The following is a 22005-nucleotide window of genomic DNA, read 5'->3' as shown; positions in this document are numbered from 1 at the left end:
TCTGGGATAAGAAAACGTTCACCATTTTGGGATATCAATTCCCATTTGAATGCGCGTTGCTCCTAGTGCGCGACAAGGTCGCTCGGTTGGTGGTCAGTGGGGAGCATGGTGGAAGTGGTTGGGAAACGTGCCTGGAGAAACCCTTGCGCGTATTTACAGAAGAGTGCCATCTACCGGCTGAGTATGATAATGATACGTCCTGGACTACAGGGCATTGAGAAAGAGATTGTCATCTGGGTAGTGCAAGGAATGGGATACTAACCTCGAAATGTGGTTAGCATTTCAGCAGACTTGGGTTTGACTCAAATGTCTTGAACCAGCTCCGGACTGGCTCACAGATTGTGGAATATGACTCAGCTTGTGACCCAGCTGTTCAATTTTTCATTTGACTAAGTTCAGACTATTGGACATTGAAGCCCTTGACCCATGACTCATGCAGATTGCAAAATCAAATATCAGGCTCTGGCTCTGGCTGTATGTGCTATTCATTTTGTGTTACGTATCTCTGGCTATGTATATGTTAATGCATGTGGTATATATAGTGTTATATATCATTATCATACTCAACCGGTAGATAATACTCTTCTATAAATGACGCGCAAGAGTTTCTCCAGGCACGTTTCCCACCCACTTCCACCATGCTGCCCACTGACCACCAACCGACCGACCTTACCGCGCACTAAGAGCAACTCGCATTCAAATGGGAATTGGGATCCCAAAATGGTGAAGGTTTTCTACTCCCATCGTACAGAAAGACATTCACGACGTTAACCTCCACACAGCCTTATTGTCCCTGGTCGGCCTTGGGTTACCGGGCTGCTCTGTTTAGTATCTATAGGCACCAAAAGCCGCCACTTTTAGTACAAATCGGTACTAAACACCGTTCCCTCTTGGCAAGAATTCGTACTAAATATTCTCGAAGATGTGTTGTCTCGGCATTGTGAGGATTTCGAATAAAAGAAAAACATCGTAGCGACAAACGCGGGAGTTTTGTTACAGTCTAGTACGTGAAGGGGCACGTTTCGTGGCCCCCGAGCATTACGCGGTAGTTGTGGAAAAGGTGATGATTAAGATCGTCATAGGTTGAGAATGGGACTACCAGCATTAGATACACCTGTTAGTATGCCTTGCTGTTTTTGAATTGTAGATATTTTAGGAAAGCATCTAATTATCCATTGCTTGGTGTCTTCAAATTAATGTTGTGCTTTAACTGTTTGATATGTCAAGACTGATCTGTTATAAATGTCAACACAATCTGCAAAGGTCTTGATGTATGCTGAAATGTGCACAGAATTTGTTACATAATTTTTATATCAGTTTACCATCCTGTAGCACATGTCCTGCCAGCTATGTAAATACCACATAGCACACAGTCTTATGCTAGTCTTGAGTCAGTATATTAGTCCAGCTCTTCTTTTCTGCCAGCTATGCCAAGAAAGGCCTACTTGGAAATTGCACTTGAATTTGATGCATGTCCTTTTGCAGTGGGTTAGGAAGCTGCCATAACACTTCCACTCTGACAAGCTGAACATTAGCCCCATTGGGATCCAGGGCAAAAATGAACTTCTAATTGGTTTTGGCACACCTTTTTTATATGCTTCTTCATATGTCATATGCTATATTGTGCTCTGTGGAGGTACATGATGTTTTCCTTTTCCCATGCACAATTCCTTTATGATGCTATCATTTTGCAAAGTCTTGGTGCTAATAGGCCAAAAAGAAAGTAAGCATATCCCAGGGGTGCCTGTATTGCACCAGCACTTTGGCATATAGTATTCAGACTGAAAGCAAAGTCCAGTAGTGGCAATATTTTTACATTCAAAATTTGATGGTCTTGCAAGATTGCTTCTTTTCAGAATCAATATTTTGATCTGCAACTAATGTTTTTTGATTAACCTGATTCCATTAAACTTTTGCTTTACATACTTGTTGCAAGTGCCAACCAGTTTGTGAGAAACTGGTGCCTCCTGATGGATAATAGAGCATTGAATGATGTATTCCATGGTTCCAGTCTTGCAAAATATGAAAGTAGGGGCTAGTAATTTTTTTTAGACCAATGTACCTTTCCTTTCTCTGCCTACTATTCACATAACTTTGCTGTTAAAAAATGTTGAAGTAGTAATTGGCAGCCAGGAAGCAGCAGTTCATGGCCCTCAGTCCTCCTGGTGCAAACTCTGGTTACAGGATATCAGCGTGTTGAGGTTCATGACAATGTTCAGGTCTTCATATTGTTATGCAGCTGCTTATACAAGCACACTCTGCTATATCTTGAAGGTTAGAAGACAGGTGGGAATTGGCATTCATCTGAATGCCATTCAAATCCATGTCTTGATTTCCGCTGATGGATGCATCATTATCTACTTGACTTGTTCCAGACCTGATTCTAAATTCAATATGGTGGAAGGTGCAGACTTCAAGGAACTTTCAAGTAAGTCGATTGCTGAAATTATGCTATCATGTATATGGATTTTCTTCTGTAGTCTCATCCCCTGTGGTCTGGAAGTTGTTGCATAACTTGTCATTCCATTTTGTCTTTGATCATGGTTCCCAACTTGTTGCTGATAGCTGTTACCAATGTATTTAACTGCTGCCAGACTGCATTTGTTGCTCATATGTCAGGAACAAAGGGCATATATACATGCATATATATATATATATATGTATATATATATATATATACATATATATATACACATATATACATATATATATATATATATATATATATATATATATATATATATATATATGCCCTTTTATATGCCCATCTATATCTATCTATCTATCTATCTATCTATATGTCTATCTATCTATCTATCCCTCCTACATTTTGCCCCTGATTGCGGTAGGGCCACAAGCAGTTCTGGATAGCTTCACCCTTTTCTATATCCATCAAAGAGGTAATGCTTTCTGACCATAGCATTGTCCATAAAGATTTAAAGATAATGCTTCAACCTTGTACAGCCTTGAAAGGGTCATTCACAGCTTTAAACATATGTGTTAGTTTAGGAATTCTGTTATACTGATTCTAAATTGTTTTAGCCATAGTGTACTGTTTGTTGTCATTGAACTGCCAAACAGCACATTTTACCTGATTTTTTGTACACTTTCATACACTGGCATAAGCTATTATCAGACTTAAGTTTTGCCATTTTTGGAAGGATAGCAGCACTGATCAGACATCATGCTGCATCAAATTCTATGAGGTTTATCATGATGTTTTCATTGTCATTGAAGCATCATTTGGGAGTGTCCCTGTGCCCCTATCACCTGACAAGGTTAAAAAGCATGTCCGTGTTTGAAAGGTAGCCCATCTTAGGTTTAGAACTGACAATGGCCAGCCATTCATCAAAATTCCATTGCCGCACCTCAGAGCTGAGGCGAGAGAAGCGGGTGGCAGAGAGCAAAAACCAGTGCAAGGAGCAGGCCGACTACTGCAATGCCATCGGAACACTGCTCTTCAACGCCGGCCAGTTTGATGAAGCCCTGGATGAGCACCAGGAAGAGCTCGCGCTCTGTGAAGCCCTGGGCGACAGTATGGGTATGGATGTTGTTGGTGTGGTCTGGATCTCCAAGGCTTGTGCCGTGTTTTTTCGCAAAGCCCTGGAGGTGCATGCGTGTTTCTGAAGTCTGACATGTCCCTAGCATTCACACCACTGTGTAGAATTTAGACATGCTGATTAAGGAAGCTCATTTGTTTGCAACATGTGACTACATGTTTGATCCAGACAGTGTATGACCAGCGAGACCAGTCAGCTGGCCTCACCCCAACAGGGTATGAATAGCCAGACCAGCCAGCTAACCTCACCCCAACAGGGTATGAATAGCCAGACCAGTCATCTGGCTGAACACATACTTTTAGCACACCATCATCACACACACAGTGAATGCAGTTGCACGTGGCCGGCCTGGTGCCCCACCTCGCGGGCTGAGCGCGCTGCCAGCCGGCCGGCTCAGTTGTGCGCGCGGCCGCAGGTGTGGCCGTGGCTCATCGTAAAACGGGCGAAGTGCTGTGCGAGCTGGCGCGGTACGAGGAGGCGCTGCAGCACCACACGCGCTTCCTGGAGGCGGCCGAGCGTCAGCAGGACCGACTCGAGATCCAGCGCGCCGCCGCCACCCTCGGCCGCACCTACCTGCTCATGGTGAGGGCGGGGCGTCGCTGGGGTGTGACGCGCCGGGTCAGCAGACGGCCTGAGGCCCAGGCGCGGATGCCGGGTAGGCCTGGTCATTTTGAGACGTCACCGAGAAAACGAAAGAATTCCATCAGGGGATCAAGAAAACCCCGGCAATGGAAACGGCCGCAGTGGAACCCCCCCCCCCCCCCTCCGCGGTGTGGAGTCCTGTGGTTCGCACTTGTCGATTGTGGACGCGTCGAGGCCGTTGCGTCGATGGGGCGCGTTCAGGGACGGTCCGCTCTCGACATCACACGAGCAAGGACCCGCAGGTTCGAGGAGGCGGTCATGTCATGCACGTTCGTGTTACGCCTGTGTGTTGCGTGGTATGAAGGAGAAATCATCCGAGCAGCAGTTGCATGTGTTTGTGCATATTATGGAAAATTCTTGGTTGTAACTCATGGTGTTTCATTGCGGTTTTTCATTTGTTCGTACATCGCGAGTGAATGGTGGATGTGCCCTTTTCATAGGCGGATAATTTGACCCCAAGTCAGGAAGAAGCCAAAGAAGCCAACCTGAAACTGGCGCAGGAGTATTTCCAAAAAAGCCTTCGTGTCGTTCCGAGGTAAGCTACAATACAAGATTATTCTCAGTTCTCACAGAACACTTGCAATGAGCGATACTCTAGGTCCTTTCACGCTATGGTAGCAAGACGGAAATTCGTAGCCTGTGCTTTGAAGGAATTTCTTGAAAACAACACAATGTTTTGTGCGGTGAAATATTTTATGAAACGCTCGGAAGGGATTTTATCGTGGTATGACCTGAAGCAGTGCGGCTGGCACGCCTGGCCACCAGGTAGCCAGGGCTTGTCGCTCTGTGGCCTGCACGGCTGACCCGTGCTTGTCTGCGACTCTCTGAAGTGAGACCTGCTGGTCTGACCTTTGTTTGTCTGTGACCTTTGCAGTGTTATGGGCGTGTCTGGCCGGGAGAGGGCTGAGATGACTGCCCGTCTTCACCTGAACCTGGGCATTGTGGCCGAGTCGAACGGCAAGACCGAGGAGGCCCGCGTCGCGTATAGGAAGGTACGGCCTAGGCCGAGGTCGGCGCGGGAAAAAGCGGACTGAAAAATGTCCCCATTTCCTTGAACAACATCTGTATGTATTGCGCAGTATTAAATCATTCCGACGAAGTAGGAGTGTCACAGATCAGTTGTAATATGCCCGGGTTGTATTATCATCATTTGCATTGTCAAATGGGGGGCCGGCTCATTTTCCTTCCCCCATTGTTAGAAGTCTGGACTTGAGTACACTGTATGACGTTGCAGGCTGGTTCATTGGTCTGTCAGTCGCCCCCGCACAGGCGGCGGCGATGACGGAGCAGGAGTCGGTTGAGGGACTGTGATGTGCACTGTCTGACATGGTCCCCGCCCTGGGCGACGGCCGTGGCGGAGCAGCACGGCCTACTGAGGGCCAGTGATGTACACTGTCTGACATGGTCCCCGCCCCGGGCGACGGCCATGACGGAGCAGGAGTCGGCTGAGGGACAGTGATGTGCACTGTCTGAAATGGTCCCCGCCCCGGGCGACGGCCATGACGGAGCAGGAGTCGGCTGAGGGACTGTGATGTGCACTGTCTGAAATGGTCCCCGCCCCGGGCGACGGCCATGACGGAGCAGGAGTCGGCTGAGGGACTGTGATGTACACTGTCTGACATGGTCCCCGCTCCAGGCGGCAGCAATGACGGAGCAGCACGGCCTGCTGAGGGACAGTGATGTACACTGTCTGACATGGTCCCCGCCCCGGGCGACGGCCGTGACGGAGCAGGAGTCGGCTGAGGGACTGTGATGTGCACTGTCTGAAATGGTCCCCGCCCCGGGCGACGGCCATGACGGAGCAGGAGTCGGCTGAGGGACTGTGATGTACACTGTCTGACATGGTCCCCGCTCCAGGCGGCAGCAATGACGGAGCAGCACGGCCTGCTGAGGGACAGTGATGTACACTGTCTGACATGGTCCCCGCCCCGGGCGACGGCCGTGACGGAGCAGGAGTCGGCTGAGGGACTGTGATGTGCACTGTCTGAAATGGTCCCCGCCCCGGGCGACGGCCATGACGGAGCAGGAGTCGGCCGAGAGACGGTGATGTGCACTGTCTGAAATGGTCCCCGCCCCGGGCGACGGCCATGACGGAGCAGGAGTCGGCCGAGAGACAGTGATGTGCACTGTCTGAAATGGTCCCCGCCCCGGGCGACGGCCGTGACGGAGCAGGAGTCGGCTGAGGGACAGTGATGTGCACTGTCTGAAATGGTCCCCGCCCCGGGCGACGGCCATGACGGAGCAGGAGTCGGCTGAGGGACAGTGATGTGCACTGTCTGAAATGGTCCCCGCCCCGGGCGACGGCCATGACGGAGCAGGAGTCGGCTGAGGGACTGTGATGTGCACTGTCTGAAATGGTCCCCGCCCCGGGCGGCAGCCGTGACGGAGCAGCACGGCCTGCTGAGGTCCTGTGATTCTGACATGGTCCCCGCCCCAGGCTGCGGCAGTGACGGAGCAGCACGGCCTGCTGGAGGACGGCCGCCGCGTGCACGACAGCCTGGCCCTGAGTCTGCAGTCGACGGCCGAGTACGGCCAGGCGCTGCACCACCTGCAGGTGTCACTGCGGCTGGCCGAGCGACTGCAGGATCGGGCCGGCCGCGCGGATGTCCTCCACAGCCGCGCCACGGTGCGAGCTCCGATACACGACCGACGCCGGCTGTACAGATGTGGTCTAGAGCGCGGCACCACCACCGGACTGGGTGTCTGGGTACCGGTCGAGAGCTGGTATTGTTTGGCTGCTCCCAGCTTTCACTGAATTCAGATAAATGTCGGAAAGGCACGAGTACATACCAGCCCTGTCACTGTTCGTGTACCGACGGTACCGATGCAGTACCAGCTAAAGCTAGCCCCCGACACTACGAGTGAGCTGTTAGTGTTGTGACGCAGGTCCTCGTGCGTAGTTCAGGAGTGTGAACTCCCCTGGTCTCGGTTTTACGCCAGACGGGTGATGACGTTGACGCCGCTGACAGTAATGCCGTGTGCGTCAGGTGCTCCTGCTGATGGGGGACACAGAGGCCGCCAGCCGCTCCTGGTACAAGGCCTACAAGCTGCGCTCGCCAAAGCCGGCGGAACACGAGAGACACTCCCGCTGCCTGCGATGCGGTGGGACCCTGTGTTTGTATCTCTGTGCTATGGGAGGTACGTCACCAACGGCGTCCGTCCGGCGGTGACCGCTGCGCTGAGCGTTTGGCGGCAACGCCCGCAGGGACTGCCCTGATGATGGGGACGACTCGTGCCAATCTTCTCGCGGACTAGGACAGGAAGCGATCAGTAATATCACGTGACAGGCAACGGGCCTTGCAGTGGGCCGAGTGTAGTCATGCTAACGTTGATGAGGTTAACGTAAGTGCCGCCTGGCAAGGAGGGAGAAGAGCTGAGAGGTACGAGGGGCTGGAGGGCACCTTACAATTCTCTTAGGGTAGCATCGAATCAGTTTGACTGTTGGTGCTGACATTAATTGTTCCCGAGATTGAAGGCTTTCTGTGTCTTGAGTGTGCTGTTACGGATTATCCATTGATGCGTGTCTTGTATAACCAGTCTGCGACTTATAGGCATGCTAGGTGGCGGAAGAGGGAGTAGACGACCGGGACAAACAGCTGCTCGTTGATACTCGCAGCGTTTCAGCGTGTACGTGCTAACCGCAACTTCGCGAACCGCTTTGGCGCAGTGTCACCCGAGCTTGACCTGACCCTGAGGGCTGACCTTCTGACGGCCCGGCAGCGGTGCGAATCTGCCGCGCCGACGACCAGTTGATGCTGCTGGACCGGGACGACCACCAGGGGCGCCACGATCGCCACGAGAAGCTCGGCGACTGGTTCTGCCAGTTGTCGGCGTACGCGTCGGCGCTGGAGCACTATCGGGCGCAGCTGCAGGTGCTCCGCTCCACCTCCCTTACGTCGGGCCGCGTCAAAGTCGTTCGAGCAGTCTGCACGAAAAACTGTGATCAGTCTAGTTTGTGTGGGCGAGTTTTGGTCGGCGGAGCATTGGACGAAGCGTGTCCGATGGGTGCTTGCGTTTGCACGGTCATGCTCAATTAATGTGTTGAAATTATATCACGTTGGTATCTTTGTGTATAGTTCAGTATAAAGGTCCTGACGGTACAGAAAGTTTGGAACTTACAGGTTTTTTATGGACGATCTGTGTGTACCGGTCCGAGTAACTGCCCCACGTTGTTGTCATTCGCCTTGGGTGGTAACTGTATGGTGCCCGTTGGCTGCGCAGTGTTCCGAGGCGCTGGGACGCCCAGAGGCGGTCAAGGCCGCCATCTACGCCTCGCTGGCCGAGACGCACAAGGACCTGCGTCAGCACGCTGAGGCCAAGCGGTGGTTTCTGCGCGAGCTGGAGGCCCGACGGGGCAACAGCAAGGAGGTGAGACTGACTGGCGGTCACCGCTGAGACGAGGCCCTGACATGGGACACTGGGTCGGACGACACCCGCCGCGTGCTTGTCACTCCGCCGTGCGTGCAGTCTTGGAGCTGGTGTCTACTGTACCCCGTGTATGCGGCGCATACTCACGTGATGGCCAGAAAAACTCACGTTGTCTGTCATCGTAATTGCTGTTTGTTCCACTACGCTGGTAGGTACTATTATGTGCAAGCATACTTGTGATACGTGTTGTGCGAAATTTATGCTATAAAAGGGGCACGACAGTTTGGTGGCATTTTACTAACAAAACCGTGTTTTGCCTCTTGAAATGCCTTTTAACAGAGCTGTTGAAATGTCTGGATTTCAACTCCTCGCAAATATTGCGGCCTTAGGAGTCAGCCTTTAGCAGACAGGGTGAAGAGGGCAGTGCCTCTACACCAAACTGTGATAAATTTTTGGCACTTGAAGGAGTATCTGATTTTTTCTGTTTTTCACTCGTTGGCACATTAGATGCGTGCGATTTGTTTAGTAATGTCAGCTTTCTTGATTTTTTCTGAAAACCTCAGAATTTTGATTTAGATTGGCCAACTCTGCGGGAGAAGTCTCACTTTACTCCCCGCTCATCACTGCGAAAATAATCATTTAATTTGCCTTACTTTTTCCAACGTGTTTGCGCTGGAATATTAACAACACGTAAATGTTTCAAAATGTTTGTGTAATATATGCTGTGAGGTCCGGAAGTATTGCGTAGACAAAAAAAAACAACAAAAAACATGCAAACATGAAGCTATTATTCCGCGGATTTAACGAAACGTTTAAAGATGGCTTTGATTTCTCCCCTGTGACGTTTACCACAGTGGCTCTCTTCAAGGCGCATTTTGACTTTGGGAATGGGAGCATCACATGATCCATGTGACGTACTGATTCAAACTTCGACCACTGCTCTCCTCGGTAGCAGACCCTTGCTGCCTGCTGGGCCGCTCACAAACGTCCTTTTATTCGCACCAGTAGAAGTGCACACGGTGGTTGTCATAGCAACGGTGGCCGCGACTGTAGGAAGTGTGGTGCTGTTACAGAGCGTTGACAGTGTAATTTGGACTCAAAAGTAATTCAAATTAATATCCTTATGAGTGAGAATGAGGTCCTTTCGGCGCTGCAATGGCATTACCCAGTACCATTGATGATGCAACTAGTCCTGAGGTTTCACTAGAGTATGGTTTTGAAATGTACCCCAGGGTGGAACACTGCCTTACACGGTGTGACATTTCACGGAGAAAGCTAAAATGAATACCGACTTCCCCCCCCCCCCCCCCCAACTTACTTATATTCATTCACCGCTGTTCTTTATCGTGTGCGATACGAAAAAGCGTTGTAATTGGATGAACTTTCATGCTCTGATTTAACAGTCCCATGACTCGGCAGGTATGCAAGACGCTGTTGAACCTGGCGAGCCTAGAGCTCTCTATGGGCGGCGACGTCGGCTCTATTTGCGAGTTTTACCGCCAGGCGGCGGACGAGGCATGCCTGGCCGGCCTGCCCCGACTACGGGCGTCTGCGCTGCAGGACATGGCTGAGACGTACCGCGAACATGGTCTGCTGGAGGACGAAGGTCTGTCCCCAATAGTAGGGAGCATTTCGTGTGGAGGGAGCGATCGCTTAGCTTAGTCAGGTCTTGACAATACACCCCTTGCTCCATATGGGTTCCATCCATATAACGTGGGCGACGCAACTTTGAAACCCGAAAAAATTATCGCTCTCCTTATGTTGGCGAGACATTGACATTCGTTCAGCTTGTTGGTAATGCTCTTGTGACTGATCTAAATAGCAGAGCGCGGCTGCGCAGTTGTTCATCTCATGTTAGCCACGACGCTGTGTTCGCCGCTCCTTCCCTCCCATCCACCATAACCAACATATAAACAGTGCACAGCCCGTCCAGCCGTTATCATGTGGCCGGCCGACAGCGGCGTGTCCGCGGACGCGGCGTCGTGGTCGGGCGCCTGACCGCGGCTCCCCGTCCGACCCTCAGCGCGCGTGCGCCGCGACCTGGCGCTGGCGCTGCGCTGTGACCGCCTGCCCGAGGACTTCGACGGGAGGCACGACAGTCAGGAGGACTCCTCCGAGCCGGAGGACGACGGCTCGGGCAGCGAGGGCGAGTCCATCGACCTAGACCACCTGGAAGGTTAGAGCGCGGCCTCGGCTGTTGGTTCTGCTGGCCTGCACCGGTTACCTTGGCCATAGCTTTTTACGCACTACTGATTTGTGGTGGGGTCGCCAATCACACATCACACACGAACTACGGGATCTCCGTGTAGGACCTTTTGTGACGCAACTGCCTGTGACGTCAGAAGTAGTGGCCTTCAGCTAACTAGCTCGCGGATAAAGAACTGGCCCCAAAGGGATAGCATGAGGTGAACCGGGCTTTCCTTGCCGTTGACCTGCATGACATTTCTGACATGCAACAGAAGAGGGCGCTTTATCGCAGGCTCACATGCGCCGACATGTTTGTCATCACGTAAAGCAAGTTTTGAGCGTTTTGCATTGTGTGATTGCTTCGAACCATGATATGGTGTTCCATGATAGCGATGACAAATAACTGCCCACCCTGCGGGTGTGTGACACCCGTGTGCTGCGAGTTATTGCCAACGTGCTGCAGCTGCGGCCTGGGAGTTTTGACCTGCCAGGCGCTCATGTGACGCGGCGCCTGGAGCCGCAGCGCCCTCTGACGGCGCCATCTGACGGCAGGCCTGAGCTCCGACTCGGAGGACGCGGACCCGGAGCGACCGCGGCGAGCACGCCCGGCGCGCAACCTCTGGCGCAACAACAAGGGCGAGACGCACCTGCACGTGGCCTGCATGCAGGGCAAGCTGAAGCAGGCGGCCCGGCTGCTGCAGTCGGTGGGTGTCCCGGCTGCTGCAGTCGGTGGGTGTCCCGGCTGCTGCAGTTGGTGGGTGTCCCGGCTGCTGCAGTCGGTGGGTGTCCCGGCTGCTGCAGTCGGCGGGTGTCCTGGCTGCTGCAGTCGGTGGGTGTCCTGGTTGCTGCAGCTGGTGGGTGTCCCAGCTGCTGCAGCTGGTAGGTGTCCCGACTGCTACAGTTGGTGATTGTCCCGGCTGCTACAGTCTTTGGGTGTCCTGGCTGCTGCAGCTGGTGAGTGTCCCGGCTGTTTCAGTCTGTGGGTATCCCGGCTGCTGCAGTCTGTGGGTGTTCCGGCCGCTGCAGTCGGTGGGTATTCCGGCTGATACAGTCGTTGGGTGTCCCGGCTGATGCAATCAGTGGGTGTCCCGGCTGCCACAGTTTGTGGGTGTCCGAGCCGCTGCATTTGCTGAGTGTCCCAGCTGCTTCAGTCTTCAGTCTTTGGGTGTCCTGGCTGCTGCAGTTGGTAGGTGGCTCCCGCCGGCCTGCGGGTAGAGCTAGGTCCTGCCGCCAGTCTGCTGGCGGTTCGTTCGTCGCACGATTCGTACGTCGGCGTGCCGCCGGAGGAGCTGACTGGGGACTTGTGTTTGGTGATGTGTGTCTGCTGAAGATCGCTTGAAGCTCCAGTTGGCGGTACTTGGTTTGCAGCGGCTCACCCGGTCTTCCTCTGTTGTTTAAATCATCAGGTCTGGTGCTCCCCTCAGGTTTACCTGCGATCCTCCCGATCCTCTTCCCTGCGACACCCGGCCTGAGCGCCTCCCCCCCCCCCCCCTCCCCGTCGTCAGGGCCGGCCGATGGCCTGCTGTCGGTCTGATGACTCTCCCGTCCCCAGGGTCACCCGGTGAACGCGCGGGACCACTCCGGCTGGTTGCCGCTGCACGAGGCGGCCAACTTCGGCCACCTGGAAGTGGTGCGCCTACTGCTACAGCACGGCGCGCGCGTCGGCGACCCGGGCGGCCAGCACTGCGGCGGCACCACTCCGCTGCACGACGCTGCTGGCAACGGACACCTGGAGGTGGCGCGCCTGTTGATGGAAGCTGGCGCCAGCCCGGCGGCCACCAACCAGCAGGTGGGCTGCGCGGCGTGCCAGCTGCAGGGTATCTGTCATGGCGCGGCGGTCGCCAGGGTCGTTTGGGGTCCAGTCTCTGACGCTGGTGAATGCCACCGTGAATGCGATACCGTCGTGACGCGTGCGCTTGGAAGGTGGAAGGCGGGAGGAAACCTATTTGGCAGCGTTTTGGCGTGCTCCAGCTTGTTTGGGATGCGGACTCCAAGAAGGGCATGCCTTGACATTATCCGTCAGAAACATGTTCGGGTTATTTTGGTGTGGTTAGTTCTGTTGGTCAATGGCGTTGCTATCTGCCCGAGGGACGCGGGAAAAAATCGGAAGCATTACTGGTAGGAAGTGCGCAAGGAGTAGTAGTGGCAAGCTGATACTCAGCCTTTGTGGAATCGCATCGCGCAATGCCCTTATCCACTCTTACACTGATCAAAGGTGAACAACTTGTGGGAAAACAACGCCGCAGCATGTGTAATCCAGCACTGTTGTGGTCATGACTACTGCCATAGCCTCACTGTATGAAGTTTATCTCGTGGCTATTGAAGGATGCAACTCAAACAGGGAATTTTTCTTACAGCTGGCACATCTACGCGCATCGTGTAGTTCAGTCTGCCGGAGTGTACAAAAGGGCTGTTCACCCTTCGTGCTTGGAGGTGGTCTTTGTCCTGTCTCCGTCGCTTACCCGCACCTCTCAAATGTGGTCAAAGTCGTGTATCGTCATGACAGGGCGAAACGCCTCTGGAGTACCTCATGGCCTACCGTGCCAACCTGGATGTCAGGCTAACGCCGGATGAACTGGCGGACATCAGACAGCTGGAGGACGAGATGAAGGAAGCTCTGAGAAAGGGTAAGCTGCCGGGGGCGCCGGTAGTGTAGCGGTTAACGCGTCTGCGTTAACCACCGCACATCTGGGAAACCAGAGGTACGGGGTTCGATTCCCCGCGGTGCCTGCCCTTCCTGCCAGGGTGAGCGGCAGGCGACGCCAATAGCCTCAGCAGCTGAGTGCGTTGTAAAGCCCAATGACACACACGGGTAAGCTGCCGCCCAGTGTCCTGTCTGGCACAGCACTCAAACGGCGTTGAAGAGATTCATGCAATTCACTCAAGCGAGCTGTTGCTGCCGTCGGTGTTCGGTGGCCTGACACCACGGACCGCGGGCGTAGCTAATTGCATTGCAGCATCTACTGTTCCACTCAGTGCCATTTCGGTGCAGTGCTTCGTTCTTCCCAGCAGCGCGTCCCTCCCGTGTGAAGCATGGGGCCTGATGCCTTGTCCCCCTGTCGCGCCACCCTGGTCAGTGAGGCGCGGGTGAGAGCGTGGCTGTGACTGATAAGCCTGTACCGCCGCGCAGCGGGTCAACCGGTGCCGACCTCTCCCAGCCGCCGCCTGCAGAGCTCGCCGTCGGTGCGCACGTCCGGCACCTCCGGCCCAACCGACGACCCGGTAGGTCCGGTGCGTGACGGGCTGCGTCCCATGAACGCCAACATGGCCTGTGCAGTTGCTTGCGCTCCATACAAGGGTGTGCGATGGCGTGCTCCGTGCTCTTTTTTTAAGCACACGTCATATGTGGAGACCTGGGAACTTTGTTGGGGGAGGTAGGGGGGGGGGGGGGGTAGCCTGACCTCGGGAATGGGAGCGGCCTCTGCGAAACATTGCTGGGGCAGTTTTGTAAGGTGAGGTGAGCGATAAGGCGTGTAGCGTCGGTACCTTGCTTGTGCGCGTGCCTCCGTCTGTATCTCTCACGACGCGGCGATGGGTGCGCGTTTGGTTTGTGACTTTATAGCATCGGACGGCGCCAGCATGGATTGTTGCCATCTCTTCGTCTGTGCACGCCCGCTGCCGGCTTAGTCCCGGCCGCTGCGCGGACGCCGTGGTCCGTGCTGACACGTCGCTGCCATCTCAGTGCCCGCCACTGTGCAGACGCCGTGGTCCGTGCCGACGTGCTGCCATGTCCGATGCCGTGATCCGTGCTGGCGTGTCGCTGTCGGCTTAGTGACGCCTCGCCTGCTGCACGCCAGCATCCCCGGGCAGCCCTGCAGCAGTGGTGGTCTCGGACGGGGAAGAGAAGGAGGAGGACCCGACGGTCGCCTACCGGCGCGCCATCCGCGGTGTCGGACGCTCGGCCGTCACCGCTCCCTCACCAGGCCGGGTGAGGCCCCACGCGTGCCCTCGGCGCGGCCGGCCGGGCTGCGTGCGCCGTGCCGGCCGCGGGAGATGCCCGGATGGCTGACCAGTTGTGGGTCCGTTTCTGCAGTCACCGTTGTAACAAATGTGACTCGGTTTAAGTTTCGGTTCGACTAATTCGCTTGGCTAAGTGAATATATATGCGTGTGGGCAAGTGCAGCAGCCTGTCTCTTACGTGCGCCTGATTTGTCGGATAAAAATATCTTGAAAAAACATGGTGCATTCCCATTAATTGTGCTCGCATTGCCATTTTCGGAGTTATTGTAACCACCCTGATATTTTCATGGCTGGTTTCTGTCTGTTGTGCCGGTCTCCCCCGTGACCAGGCTTTACCCAGTGACCTCTAGCGCATCGTGCAGCGCACGATGGTCTTGCTCGATCTTCACCTGACGGCCGGCGCCGTCGGCAGCGCGGCGGCCGGCGCTCGAGGCCCGCCGGGCCGCGCGCCAGCCTGGTGGACGAGGCTGCCTACCAGTGGCTGGAGGAGGACGTAGCGGCGACGTCTGACCGCCGTCGCCGCCGCCGCCGCCGCTCGCCTGTTTTCTCCTCCGGTCGCGGCCGCACGCGACCCGTATCGCCGCTGCTGGCCGGCGGCGGCGCAGCGGCGGCGCCCCGGTCGCCACTGCTGCCGCCGCCACCGGTCGACGGCCGCCCAGGCAGCAGCGGGCCCGACTCACCGCCGCCGCCCGAGCCGGAGGTGGTAATCGAGGAGCCGACCAGCGACGACGCTGCCGACGTGCCGCCGGCGCCGCGGCCGCCGCGGCCGCCGCGAAAGCGGAGGCGCTCCCGACAGAGCCGGCTAACGCCACTGGTTATGGTGAGCGACGGCCGGCGCCGCTTGGACGCAGCCGGCAGGCTGTGGGCGGTGGCGGCCGCTGGCACGGTACGGCCCCGCCAACCGGTCGCGGAGAGTTTGTAATGTAGACTCGCAGTTCACACATTGTGCGTGTGTGTCTGATGATCGTGATGTTTATTCACGGAAAGTCAACGCGTCCCACAGCCACGCTGTTTTATCTGCATGGCGTTTGGTAGTATATCTGTGCAGTGCTCAACTTGTGTGCCATTGAAGGGTTGCAATACCATGCTTAATGCGGCGCTGTTGTTCGACATCTGCCAGCTTGTCTTATGTTAATCTACTGACTGTGTTCGTGTATGTCCCGTGTCGTGCGTTGTACTTGGGGCTGCTGTGGTGTAAGCCCTGCTTTGTTGCATGCCCACCCGCACTACTCGTGGCTCGTTCTCCAGAACACAAGGCTATGGCTGGTGCACTGCGACTGCGTCTGACCTGTGGTGACCTCTGTCTGTGTCGGCAGCGCAGCCAGCGGCCGGCCGAGGCCGGTCCCTCGCCGGACCGCTCGCCGTCCGGCAGTCCGTCGCCGACCCTGCCCTCCAAGGTGCACCGCACTGGCGGCGCCGGCGGCAAGGTCAGGCGCGCGCGTCCAGCCCGGCCCGCCTCTCGCGTCAGCTGCGTGTTGCTCTCTAGGTGTAGGTCGGCTGTTGAGACTGGGCGGTCATGACTGTTGTTGGCGTCTGACATGTGGCGGGTGATAATAAGCTACTACCTTAAAGGAGTGTTACGGGCGGCTTAGGCGGCATCTGCCGTACAGGCCGTCTGCGTAACTAGGAGTACCGGCTCCCCATTTCTCAGCGATACCGTCATGCTCACCCGACGGATTTCTCACCGACGCCAAATGGCAGTCACGAGATTCCCACAGGTCAGACGCCATTTGACGAAACACATTAGCGACATATTTGTGTTACATATGCTAATTACTATGATACCATGCAAGCACGGAAGACTTGCGCGACATGTAACGGATCGGAAATAATGTGCCAGTACGTAAGTTCATCATCACAAAACGTTCCCTTCTTTAATGTGTATTTATACAACGCGAGGCCATCAAACATAGAAAGGGCCGAGGATCTCGAATAATCGCTGAAGGGTGGGCGATTCTTCCACCGGGATTACACTTCGCCGAGGTGAAGGCGCCGGGCGCCCGGCCGTCGGCATGCCACGTCGACATGCTTTCCCAACACCGTGTCCGCCTCACTGTCACTCCGACAGCCGACTGTTACTGTCACTGTACTGTCTGAATGTGCCCTTACTCCGACGGGGTTGGCGTGTGTGATGGGCCGCCCTCTACTTATCGTCTTGCGCGGATGTCCGGAACGAGCGCCCGGGCCAAACGTAGCAAACAAAAACCATACTCGCACATTGGGGAAGACAGCGTGTTTCCCGCGGCAAATAGATACGCCGCGCGCCACAAAAGTTCGTCGAACTATTTGACGCGCGTAAGCTACCGAAGTTTGACAAAACGCTCAATGTGCTGTAAACATTCAGGTTTTTGCCGCCTGGCCAGGTGTAGCTAAGTTATGTATGCATATAAACAAGTGTAAATTTTGTGGGCGGTTGATGTTGTTCCGTGCTCCTCCGCCGGGACGCGCAGCGCTGTCTTCTGCTGGGTCCGGTCGCGGGGCGACTAGTCCGGCAGCGGACATTGGTGCGGGCCGCGAGGAGACATATGCGGCGCACGGCATACGACGGTCACAGACGCCAGGCGCCCCTGGCTCCGGTGCAGCTCCCCTCGTCGCACCGTCGCACCCAGCGCGCCCGCATTGGCCCCTGACCGCTGACCCCCTGGCTCCGTGTGGCCCCACACAGCTGCCACGGCCAGCGCTGCAGATCCCGCAGGTCCGCAGGTCAACCCTGCGGGTCTTCGATCTGGCTGGGCTGCTCCGTGGCCTCTCCGGCGGGCGGTCACTCCTGTCCCTCCGGCCGGCGGTCACTCCTGCCCCGCCGGCTGATGGTAACTTGTGCCCCCCCCCCCCCCCGGCTTCGGTCAATCCCGCCCCGCTGCGTGTCTGTCGCTGTGATCTGACCCGCCTCCGTTGGCGGCCGGCAGGGGTGGCCGACGCCCAGCGTGCGTGTAATCGTGGAGGTGGAGCGGGACCGTCTGCTGGTGCCCTTGCCGGCGCCGGTCGGCGACGAGCCGCCGCCCACCGTCGCCTGGCTCGCCCGGCAGGCCGCCGACAGATACTACAGGCGAGTTGGCTGGCGCGCGCGCCGACGCGGCCGAGTCATGAAGCAAGGTCCGCCTCGGGTGACACTGGCCACCGCTCTGTTGTTGAGGATAGGCGGAGGGCTGGGGCTATGCTGCTCTAGTCTTAAGATAGTAATCGCTGCGTCGTCAACTGATACGTGATAACGCAGATAGTATGTGGTGCATCGCTGGCTACTCCAAAGACTCGCCGGGATAGGCCTGTCGCCCTATTTACAATAGTTGTGTAACTTGAACTGGTTGATTAGCTAGATGGATGCACCATCAACAGCGCCACTTAGCTTCTGTTCCATTTTCCTGCAAATGAGTCGTGTCCTCGTGCGCCTCTGACTGCCGGCTTTCACGGCTCATCGCCACGGCACGGCGTTCGCATGCGCGCCCTGTTCGCTCGCTTTCACAATCGAGTCCGACGACACTGCTCCCGCCCTCCCGTGTCTGCCACGCTGCCTGCGACCGACGTACATCCGCGCACAGGCAGTTTCTGCTGCGTCCCTCTCTGGAGCTGCTGAAGGACGGCGCTCTGCTCACGCTGGACGACGCCGTCAGCGGACTGGTCCGCGGCCAGGATGACGTCATCAGCAGCCGCGTCATCAGCTGGGAGCGGCCGCCGCTGACCGAGCGCTACAGTGCGGCCTGCGGGCTGCTGAACGCACGTGAGCCGCGCCTGTGGGGAGGCAGGCGGAGGGAGGGAAGCGGGATCGTTAGGCGTGGTAGTTGTTGCAGGTGTTGGCTGGTGTGGTTTCTGCTGACTCGGGGTCGTGTTAGCATGTCGCGGCCGGCGTGAGCTACACATGACCATTATCATGACCCGTCTGACCTTCCTTGGACTTCTGCAGACGCGTTGTCTGGATCGTGACAGGTTGTTCTGGCGCCAGAGCCGGAACGGATTACCGGATCTGGACCTCACCCTTTTCTGACATCTGGACAGGTCTGCTCTGGACGTCGGCTACTCCCAACTGGGCCCGGCTGACCTCTTTCGACCCTGTGTAACCTCTATATGACCTCTGGACAGGCGCCATCGGCACTGTGGCCTCTCGCCTCGCCCTCTGCCAGGGCTCTGGCCGTCTGGACTTGGCTGACGTCCGCCTGACGCCGGCGAGGCTGCGGCCTGTTCTACGCGCCACCCAGCGCTACAACTGTATCACGCAGCTCGACCTCGCCGGCAATCCGCTCGGCGATGAGGGCGTACAGGTGGGTGGAGTAGCGGCACTGGTGGCGCTGCTCGGTGAAGTCTTTGACAAAAGAATCAGAGGCACGAGGGGGGAATTGGAAGTGCTTGTCGATGTTTTGCAGCGCAATCGTCATTTTGCACTGGATGCAGGTGGATTTGATGTGTCCTTTTTTGTTCGAAGGGCATTTTGATGAACCTTGGTGTGACCGTGACATCAGCTGGGTGACTGAGCGATGTTTTGTCCAGTTGCTCGATATGCTCACCCTTCACTTCACTGGTGTGAGTTCTTCATGACCACAGTAGTTCAGTTCTGCACTTCCCTTCATGTTCAGTGTGCTCGCCGCCATTCCCCCACCTGACCTACGCGCTCTCTGCACGGCCGCAGGAACTCAGCTCAGCTCTGCCCCACCTGACCGGTCTCGACACTCTTGACCTGACCTGTGTCAAGATGACGTCAGCCGGCCTCGGTCACGTAGCGGCCGCGGTCGGCGAGGCCGCTGCTCTTCAGGTACAGTCAGCTGGACGGAACACCGGGCCGGTGTTCTTCAGGTACAGTCAGCTGGACGAAACACTGGGCCGGTGCTCTTCAGGTACAGTCAGCTAGACGGAACACCGGGCCGGTACTCTTGAAGTACGGTCAGCTGGACGAAACACTGGGCCGGTGTTCTTCAGGTACAGTCAGCTGGACGGAACATCGGGCCGGTGCTCTCCGGGTACAGTCAGCTGGACGGAACACCGGGCCGGTGTTCTTCAGGTACAGTCAGCTGGACGGAACACCGGGCCGGTGCTCTTCGGGTACAGTCAGCTGGACGGAACACCGGGCCGGTGCTCTTCAGGTACGGTCAGCTGGACGGAACACCGGGTCGGTGCTCTCCAGGTATGGTCAGCTGGACGGAACACTTTGTGTGTACCGTGCCTGCGCCAACAGCGACAATGGGAGGCTGCTGGCGATTGTTTTTCTGTGGCTGGCAAATCGCAGATGAGCCTTGTCACGGCGGCGCGCAGACCTTCCCCATTGGCACCAATTGTCCTGACTGCGAGCAGCGCAACGGTATGGTGGCCTGAGCATATTCAGTTGAGAAGATAGGGTAACAAGCTCAGTATTAGCGAAAAGGTGTCATATCATATTTAACAAATTCATCTTGTAAATGAAATGCACGTCGTGTAACAAAATGTGTTGTTACGGTTACAAGATGTATATTATGATCTCATCGTACATTAGCAGGTTGATGCAACTTTACTACTACGGTCGTGCTTGACTTCCCTTCATTGTAACTGGCTTGAGTCGTCCCGTGATGTCGTTACATGTCAACACACCGCGTGGTATCCTCGATAATTACCATAATCATGTCGAATGACCTGTCCCCTGCTCTTATCGCGCCCAACACTTACCGCCGTGTGTTGCCAGGCCTGCAAGACCCTGCGTCTTGGCTACAACTTGCTGGCGGACAGCTCGTCTGGGGCCCACCTGGCCACGCTGCTGGCCGGCCTGACCCGACTGACCTGCCTCGACCTGACCTCGTGTCAGCTGACCGAGCACCACCTGTCGGCCCACCAGGACACGTTGGCGCTCGCCCTGGCTGGTGAGTAAATACACCTCGATGCGAGGTAATGATACAGGATTTTGCCATCAAGTGGTGAAGTGGAGTCGTCTCGCTCCACGGGAGGAGCAGTCCAGCTTGCCAGCATCTAACGCCCCTTTCTCTTGCCCGCCTGCAGGGAGCAGCCTGTCGGAGCTGCGGCTGTCGCACAACGCCGTGTCGCCGGCCGGCGGCGAACTGCTGTTGCGCTGGCTGCGGCCCGACTGGCTGCTGCGGCTGGCGGCGGCCGGCTGGCGCGGCCTGCCCGGCTCGCTGCGCCGCTTCGTCGCCCGCGGCCGCGACTGCTCCCTCCAGGAGCTCGACCTGAGCCGCAGCGGGCTCACCGACGAGCAGGCCGACCAGCTGGCCAGGTCGGTGTCGCGCTCAGCTGTCTGCGATTTGTCGGGACGCGCCGAGTGACGTCATGAACATTGCGTCACCCAGCGGCGGCCATGTCTAGCAAGTGGCGTGTTGGTCTGCACTCAGCACGTGTGCACAACTCTGGTGCGGCGTGGCCCCTACTGCTGCCATGGTATGACCTGATCCCATACTGGCCTAGCTCCCTTTGCCCGGCGGCATGTTTTGACCTGACCGGTGACCTCAGGACTGCTTGTCATAACCCGACCCCTGCCCGGCAGCGCGTTCACGCACACGCCCCACCTAGCCCGGCTGGATGCCTCCCACAACGGCCAGCTGTCGGCCGAGGCTCAGGCGGCACTGCTGGCGGCCGCGCTGGCTGCCGCCTGCCCGCTGACGCAGCTCCTGATGGCCGGCTGTCGACCGCCGGGCGCCGACCTGCCGACCGAGCCGCTGCTGACGCCGCTGCGCCGCTCGCTGGCCGGCCCGGCGCCGCTGCAGCGGCTCACGCTGCCCACCGGCGGCCTGGAGAGACTGCGGACGCTAGGCGACGTCTGGACGGAGCGCTGGGCAGAGCGCGCCGCCGTCACGACCACGGCCGACGGAGACGCGCTGCTGCAGCTACGTCACTGCTGACCCGACGTGACCTGGGCGACCTGACAGCGTTGAGTGGTTCCCGGACGCGGCCGTCGGGGACGTGCTGCTGCAGCTGCGCCACTGCTGACCCGACGTGACCTGGGCGACCTGACGGCGTTGAGTGGTGCCCCGACGCGGCCGTCAGAGACGTGCTGCTGCAGCTGCGCCATTGCTGACCTGACGTGACCTGGACGACCTGACAGCGTTGAGTGGTGCCCCGACGCGGCCGACGGAGACGTGCTGCTCGAGCTGCGCCACTGCTGACCTGACGTGACCCGGTCGACCTGACAGCGTTGAGTGTTGGCCCGACGTGGCCTTCGGAGACGTGCTGCTCCAGCTGCGCCACTGGTGCAGCTTTGCTGCGGCGGATCCGCTGGTTTGTGCCGTACCCCGGCGACAAACCGCCGGCACGCGGCAGGCGCTTCCGTGTGGGCCCGCCGTCCGGCCTGGCTGCTGCTGACTGGAAGGGGCACGCCCGTTTG

At 56.9% G+C, this 22005-nt stretch overlaps 1 protein-coding gene across 1 annotated transcript; it reads left to right on the top strand.

Annotated features, from left to right (window-relative positions):
* The first annotated feature begins 1013 nt into the window (after positions 1-1013).
* LOC119098406 (tonsoku-like protein) lies at positions 1014-21787 on the top strand. The gene is made up of 24 exons (XM_037221322.1): positions 1014-1060; positions 2376-2428; positions 3374-3541; positions 3976-4142; positions 4643-4737; positions 5077-5194; positions 6640-6828; positions 7190-7304; positions 7923-8074; positions 8424-8570; positions 9990-10176; positions 10594-10746; positions 11310-11461; positions 12310-12546; positions 13264-13384; positions 13888-13979; positions 14555-14619; positions 18254-18432; positions 18792-18970; positions 19336-19458; positions 20359-20533; positions 20670-20716; positions 20846-20901; positions 21727-21787. The coding sequence occupies exons 2-24, from the start codon at positions 2395-2397 to the stop codon at positions 21785-21787; spliced, it is 3012 nt and encodes a 1003-aa protein (XP_037077217.1). The 5' UTR covers positions 1014-1060; positions 2376-2394.
* Positions 21788-22005: the final 218 nt, after the last annotated feature.

This window comes from Pollicipes pollicipes, unplaced genomic scaffold (genome assembly GCF_011947565.3).
Source record: "Pollicipes pollicipes isolate AB1234 unplaced genomic scaffold, Ppol_2.1 Scaffold_4740;HRSCAF=5597_pilon_pilon_pilon, whole genome shotgun sequence".
NCBI classification, from domain to species: Eukaryota; Metazoa; Arthropoda; class Thecostraca; order Pollicipedomorpha; family Pollicipedidae; genus Pollicipes; species Pollicipes pollicipes.
The sequence above is the reverse complement of the archived record's forward strand: the minus strand, read 5'-3'. Positions and strand labels throughout refer to the sequence as shown.